Genomic DNA, 7,371 nt, shown 5'->3' with positions numbered 1-7,371 from the left:
GCACGCTTAACTTCATAATTCTATCCAACCCCAGCACCACCTCAGTTCACAGGCACTTGTTAATATATCTATCATATCAATCCTATTAAACCTTGCTAATGTCTAGAACTTTGTTCATGTTCATGAGTATGATGAAATTTTGAAAAAATATTTCAAATTTCCCGATCATATTACGTATCATATTTTGAAAAATAATTCAATTTTTTTTCAAAACCATTTTTTTTCTGTTACTAGTGGCGCACCTAGCGTACGGTGCGCCACTAGTAAGTTTGAAATTTTTTGAATTTGTTTGCCTCCGGATCTTAGAAGCCCCGTAACTTTTTTTCTGTTAGGTTTCTGGGGATTTTGAAAGTGTTTAACTTTTCGAGTAGATGATTTTTCATATAAAAAACTTTTTTCATCCGAGTTCGTACGCAAAAGTTATGCCCATTTTTACAAATTGTCGAGAGATTTTGCAAAAAAGTCGAAAATTCATGTTTGTAAATTTTGCTAACAACTAGACCACATATCACATGGGAATCTTATTTTCTTTTATTTTTTTGACATTTCTATCATTTTTTTAAACTGAAAAGGCGGTCCACCGGGAGGGGGGGGGGGCATTCGGGCGAATGTTTGGGCCAAGTTACTAATGGCGCACCGTGGGAGTGGTGCGCCATTTCTAGTTCAACTAGTAATGGCCCAAACTACTAATGGCGCACCGTGGGAGTGGTGCGCCATTTCTAGTCACCGTGGGGGTGGTGCGCCATTACTAGTTGAACTAGAAATGGCGCACCACTCCCACGGTGCGCCATTAGTAGTTTTGAAAAAAATTAAAAAAAATTTTACTAATTTTTTACTAATGGCGCACCGTGGGGTGGTGCGCCATTACTAGTTCAACTAGAATGGCGCACCATGGGGTGGTGCGCCATTACTAGTTCAACTAGAATGCTAGTTGAACTAGTAATGGCGCACCACCCCACGGTGCGCCATTAGTAGTTTGAAAAAAAATTTACTAATGGCGCACCATGGGAGCGGTGCACCATTACTAGTTCAACTAGTAATGGCGCACCACTCCCATGGTGCGCCATTAGTAGTTTTGAAAAAATTAAAAAAAATTGTTACTAATGGCGCACCGATGTGGTGCGCCATTAGTATTTGGACACTAATGGTGCACCAACACATGGTGCGCCATTAGTATATACTAATGGCGCACCACATGTCTTGTGCGCCATTAGTGTCATTTCCATCTATAGCCCTTTTCCTAGTAGTGTCACCATTTTCGACGATTTCTTCACGAATTTTTTCTGCATCACCACTAGACTCATAAATGCTATTAGTTGTAGGGTTAGTCATATGATCATCACAATTATAAATGCCCCCTTGATCATAGCCAGAGAGGTGAGGTGGTAAAAGCAAGATTTCCTTGCGTAAGAGAGCTCCGGCATTAGGATGTACATGAGCGAAAGGAAATTTGGTCTCATCGAACACGACATCACGTGAGATGTAAACCCGTCCGGTGGAGATGTCAAGGCACTTTACACCTTTGTGCTGGGCACTATAGCCAAGAAACGCACATTGTTTGGACCTATACATGAGCTTGCGGCTATTGTATGGACGGAGATGCGGCTAAGAAATGCACATTGTACGGACAGAATTTTGCTGTCAAACTTCCTTTCAACAAGTGCTTGGAAGTTTTTAAACACTTGAAACACATCGGACCTTTTTTAAGAAGATAGATCCATGAGAACTTGCTGTAGTCATCGATGAAACTCACATAGTAGGTGTGTCTACTAACAGAGGAGGGAGCAGGCCCCCACACATCAGAGAAAATCAGTTGCAAAGGCTTAGTGGAGACACTAGTAGATATGGGATATGGTAATTGATGACTTTTGGCACACTGACATGAATCACAAATAGTTTCAATATTTCGCTCACCAACAAACGGGAGCTTATTTTTCCTAAGTAACTTTTCAACTAGGGAAAAAGAGGCATGTCCTAGACGATCGTGCCACCATGTGGACGAAAGCTTGATAGCACCACAAGCTTGTTTATTGAATCTTATGAACTCCGGAATCAACGGGTAGAGCCCTCGAACGCATCTACCTCGATAAAGAACTTTCCTCGTGGCCTGATCCTTGATCAAAAAGAAATGAGGATGAAACTCGAGAAAAACATGATTGTCAATGGCGATTCTATGAACAGACAGAAGATTTTTGTGGGCATTAGGAACATGCAAGATTCTTTTGAGATGTATTTTGCGACTAGGGGTATTAAAAATTGAATGACCAATGTGACGAATACCCATACCTTCACCACTGTCCGTATGGATTTGATCCTTGCCACGATACTTTTCCTTCATGGTGATCTTCTCAAGCTCGTTGGTGATGTGGTTTGTGGCACCACTGTCGACATACCAGTTTGTGTCGATCCCATAGGAGCCATCGGCAGCCGCAACCACCTTTTCTTCATCCTGTGAGGAGTCACCATCATCCTCTTCATAGCGGTACCAACAATCCTTCGCCGTGTGACCAGGCTTGCCACAAATTTGGCAGCGAGGTAAGTCCGGACGGGATCTGTTGGAGCCGCCGCCACGACGCCCTTTTGTGCTGCCGGAGCGCCCGCCGCCACGAGCGTTGTTGGAGTAGCTGCCACTGCCGCCGGATCCAAACCTCCCCTTGCCACGAGAGGAGGCACGAGAGTGAGAGCCACCGCCGCGGCCTCTGGAGGCGGAGTTTGCCGACGACTTGAAGCCGCCACCGGAGCCGTTGTACTGCGCCATGCGTTGATCAAAATTACTGAGCATGGAAAAGAGTTCATCAAGTGTTACCGGAGTGACGCGGGCGTCCAGGGCAGAGACAAGGGGCTGGTAGTCCTGGTCTAGCCCATGGATGATGTAGGACATGAGTTCATCGTCCTGGATGGGTTTGCCCGCCGCGGTGAGCTCATCAGCGAGGCCCCTCATGGCGGCGAAGTAGGTGGCCACCGATTGGTTGCCCTTCTGCACGTTGATCAGCGCTGTACGGATGTTGTTGACGCGGCTGAGTGACTGCGATGAGAACATGCTCGCCAGCGCCACCCAGAGTTCCCTCGCCGTGCTGATCGCGGTCACCATGACGAGCACCTCCTTTGAGAGGTTTTGGAGCAGGTATCCTAGGACCTGCTGGTCCTCCCTCACCCAAATTGGATGAAGAGGATTTGGCCCCTCGGTTTCCTTCCCAGCAGCATCTTTGGTGGTGTGGGTTTTGGCCGGCTCGGTGGACGTGCCGTCGACGTAGTGGAAGACGCCGGCGCCCCGCAGTTGCGGCGTGATCTGTGTCCGCCATAGGATGTAGTTGGTGCGGGAGAGTTTCTCCGTTACTCCACTGCTGAGCGACGACTGGGAGGAGGAGGTGGAGGAAGACATGGCTGCGCACGGAGATGGGATAGCTAGGGTTTAGTGGAAGAAGATTGCTCTGTATACCATGTGCGACTTGCGGTAAACGTCTTGCCTATTCTGGCAGACGTGTTGCATGTTATATAGCGGGGTTGCGAGCCCAAATACGCGTACAAGTCGGTTAGGAGATTACATCTTGGAAAGGAAGAAAAACTAGAGATAAAGAAGATAAAGATTACAAGATACTCATCTAACTAACTGCTTCCAACGGTGGTGAACTCCTCCTTGTACACGCAATGCATGCGCAATATTATCATCATGTTTGACAGAACCAACTGAGAAAAAGAAAGAACACTAGACCATTGGTATCCTGATATGCACTACTAACATGCATAGCTTTTAACTTACTGATTTTGTAACAAAAAAAGGGATTATGTTGGCAGCTGGAGAAAACAAAATCGTAAATTCAGATTCCACACTTTCGACCAACAACAGCTGTCCCTGCCAATGTTGGCTGCTGGATATGTACAACTCGAAAGAAAAATCGAATGGTCCAAATCTCACAAAATGTAATCAGAAGATATTCTTACCTGTTGAAACGTGTCAACACATTAGCAACTCAAAGCAGATTGTTATCCCAATGCATCGTGCAAGACTTCAGCTCGATCACATCCACCAACATCGGTTATCCCTAGAAACATAAGAATTCAATTAGTGAAAGTGTCAGGCAAAGACAAATGGATAATGGAAGGCACAAATAAGTCCGTTACATAGTTGAGCCGGCAAACATAACTTGAGCAATCTAACTGTAGTTGCAGATTTTGAACCTTGAGGGTACACTCCGACCCTTCAACCAAATGAACAAAATTTTCTTTCATTTGTTTGAACTAAGGAGGGTACCCTATTGGTTCCAAATTTGCATCCTTAAAAATAAACTCTTAATTTTTATAGATGGATTATAAAGCCCAGCTTTGGTACTAGCAATATATAAACAAAACAACATCTATTGTAAATGCAAGGAATGTCCCTGAGTTTACCTAGATACTTGACAATAGAAGGACTACATATATTATGGATAAGGAATGTTCCTGAAAGCGGTACACTCAGCTACTCCATAATGATAGAATTTAGCTGATAGGAAGAACAAAGACATGGTCTAGATTTATCTCATGTAAACTTGCATAGCAAGCATACAAAATTCGGAAAACACACCAAACTAATAAACTTTAGCAACAAATTAGTAAGACCGAGCATGAGCAATTACCTGGGGAATAAAAAGCTGTGAAAGGATGGTAGTCAGTGATATAGCTTGTTTCATGAAGTTTTTTGGATTGCATTGACTTAAGATGAACCATGTAGACACTGCCGTTCACATATATAAAAATCTCATTAGTATCCTCCGAATATCCCAGTATAGTTTTTGCTCCTCTCACCCCTCTCCCCCCCCCCCCCCCCCGCGTCGCTCTCCCGAGGGCGACTCGGGGGCGACCTAGGGTTCCCTCGCGCCGCCACCTCCTCCTTCCCCTCCTCCTCGCCGCTGCCAGAGGCGGTCGCCGGGGCCCCCATGCGGCTGCCTGTGAGGGCGGCGGCGAGGCCTCTGGCTGCTCCCTGTCGGTGGTGAGGGCCCGGATCTGAGGCGGCGGCCTCGCTGGTGCGGACTGCGCTCCTCCGGCGGCGGGGAGTGCTCGTCGGTGAGGTTGGGCGGGTCCCCTCGGCTGCGCGGGCAGCGAGGTCCCGGTGGGCGCTGGTCGTGGCGCGGGGAGGCCCCGGGCTCCCCTCGTCAGATCTGAGGCGTTCTGGTCCGCTCGTGACACATGACCTTCAGACGGCCTGGATCTCCGGCGTGCACGCGCCTGCTGATGCTGTGGCTGGTTCGGAGGTGGCGGCAGGGTGCTTGGCTGGGGGAAACCCTTGGCCGCCGGTGGCGGTCACGGCGTCGATGGCGTACCGGACGCCATTCCCTCCTTGGTGGCGGCGCCGAGGCTCAACTTCCCCTTCCTCCCCCCTTCCCCTGTGCCCGGGTGAAAACCCTAGCCCCGGTGGCTAAGCGGCGGCGGCGCCACAGCGTCGTCACCTTCTTGAAGGCGCCGACTTGGGCATGGGGATGTTGGGCGTGTATGGCGAGCTTGTCTGGTTCCTGGTGGCGGCCCGTCTGGCCGTGTCTCCCATGGGGACCTCGCCCTTCCTTACCTTGTACCTGCCGTGGTGGAGCGGTACTTCATCTCACACATTGATGGCGGCGGAGATCGGCGGCATGGCGCTGTGGAGGCTCGGTGTCCGATGCGCGGAGATGGACTCGCGCAGGAGGAGGTAGCTATCTGGCGTCATGGTGACGTCGATGGCAGAGTGGCCAGACAAGGTAGATGACTCAATATAATCTGAAGACGGACCTGTGGAAGATGGCTGCGACGACACAGGAGTGCGTCTGACTGGATTGTGCTCCAGACCTGGTATGTGGCTCAGCTGGGGCTTCCGGCTTTCGATGTTAGGTTTAGGTGAGTGGTTTAGGTAGTGACCCAGCTATCATCCCTTTATCATATGGATAGGAGTAGCGGCATATGTTGCCAAGATGGTGGATTCATATATATTGTTTGTAATACTTTGTAAGGTCCTCAAGAATAATCAATAAAGTGGCCGTATGCATCTCCCAAATGCAGAGACCGGGGGTCATCCTCCTTTTCTAAAAAAAAAACCCTCTCTCAATCTGAAGAGGGGGCCGAAGAATGTTGTGCATTTCAACGGTCTTCCACATCACCCACGTGGCAACACCATGATCATTGATGTTCCTGTTCCACATATAGAAGCGTGGATAAGACAATATGGCAAAGCCAAGAGCGCCATCCTCACCCTGAATGATCTGACTATGGCTGGAGTGATCTGCAACCGGTGGACCACTGACCATAGCTAGACTCTCATCTTCCAAATCAAACTCAAGCATGCCATTCGTCGTAGTAACCAACCAATAGAGTGCATTACCAACAAGTAACCCGGGTCTATAAGCATCAATAACCATACATGGAACGGACGTTGAGATGAGATTGCCCCATGTGTCGGTCTCCAAGGAGTAAACACATGCGAGGGGTCGATGATTGTCCCCTCTGTACATGATCACCAAGACGACCTTGAAAGGGCTGGAGTGACAGCCGCCATGCACGTGGCCCTGGTCGCGGGCAGCACAGAGCACCGCCCCGTTAACGTAGTGTAAAACCTTTTTGAACTCAGGCGGAATGGCCACGCGGCGCTGCTCGCGAGTGACAGGGGCGCACACGACCATCTCCATGGATGCAGAGTCAATGATGAGGACACGACCGTGGCGACATCCGAGCACGTAGTTCTCGTGGGGGGTCCCGCTAAGTGCACCATGGTTGTGGCTGCAGCTGTAGCGTCCAAGGTTGAAGCGCTTACGAGGGATGCGGTCGGGAGCATCAAGAACGGGGGTGAACACGACGTTGTGGTAGTACCCGAAGAAGCCAAGAAGGGGCGGCTTCCGGTGGTGCACGTAGAAGCTGCGGAGGAACCTAGGGTCGATGAGGAGGCGCCACCACTGCTTGCAGACAGCGGAGGCACGGGGGAGAGATGACGGCTGCGGCGGGAGGTGGAGGAGGATCTCCCAAAGGAGATCATCGTTGTCTGACAGGGAGCTGCCGCGGCGACGGCAGGTCATGCCAGCGCCCTTGCTCTCGCTCATGGCGGTGGGACGTACGAGGGAACGGGGATCGAAGACGCTGGGGGCAAAGGCAAGGTTTAATTTCTAGTCTGGCACGATCGATCCTAGTCCTAGTCTCTATCGGAGACTATGTATGTCTGTGTTGTACAATGATTATATTATCTCAAGCAAACAAACGTGGGCTTCTGATTCAATCCAAGTAGATAGGAAGAGTTTGCCTCTTTTTTTTCTGTTGGACCTAATTAGTAATGTTATTTTTTTCTGACAATCAAGATTCTAGACTGCAGATCGAACTACAACTGACGATCTCAACGACGATACTTATGCTCGAGAGAGATGTTTGGGAAAAAGG

The 7,371-nt window shown here is 49.1% G+C and overlaps 1 protein-coding gene across 1 annotated transcript; it reads right to left on the bottom strand.

The window, feature by feature from the left end:
* Positions 1-3,984: 3,984 nt before the first annotated feature.
* LOC147978294 (F-box protein At5g49610-like) lies at positions 3,985-7,040 on the bottom strand. Its single transcript, XM_087514700.1, has 3 exons — positions 6,046-7,040; positions 4,617-4,789; positions 3,985-4,043 (listed from the first exon to the last, which is right to left on the bottom strand). The coding sequence occupies exons 1-3, from the start codon at positions 7,038-7,040 to the stop codon at positions 3,985-3,987; spliced, it is 1,227 nt and encodes a 408-aa protein (XP_087370826.1).
* Positions 7,041-7,371: the final 331 nt, after the last annotated feature.

This window comes from Triticum urartu, chromosome 3A, assembly GCF_056163025.1.
Source record: "Triticum urartu cultivar PI428250 chromosome 3A, HENAU_Tu73, whole genome shotgun sequence".
Classification (NCBI taxonomy): domain Eukaryota; kingdom Viridiplantae; phylum Streptophyta; class Magnoliopsida; order Poales; family Poaceae; genus Triticum; species Triticum urartu.
The sequence above is the reverse complement of the archived record's forward strand: the minus strand, read 5'-3'. Positions and strand labels throughout refer to the sequence as shown.

Bases quoted from the DNA above. Each gene is read 5' to 3' on its own strand.
- LOC147978294 (XM_087514700.1), bottom strand. From the start codon at position 7,040: ATGAGCGAGAGCAAGGGCGCTGGCATGACCTGCCGTCGCCGCGGCAGC. The intron at 4,790-6,045 runs GTTTTTTTTTTA...GGGGGGGGGGAG, and splicing joins CCTCTTCAGATTGAGAGAGG to AGGGGTGAGAGGAGCAAAAA. The intron at 4,044-4,616 runs GTAATTGCTCAT...TTATGTTTCTAG, and splicing joins CACAGCTTTTTATTCCCCAG to GGATAACCGATGTTGGTGGA.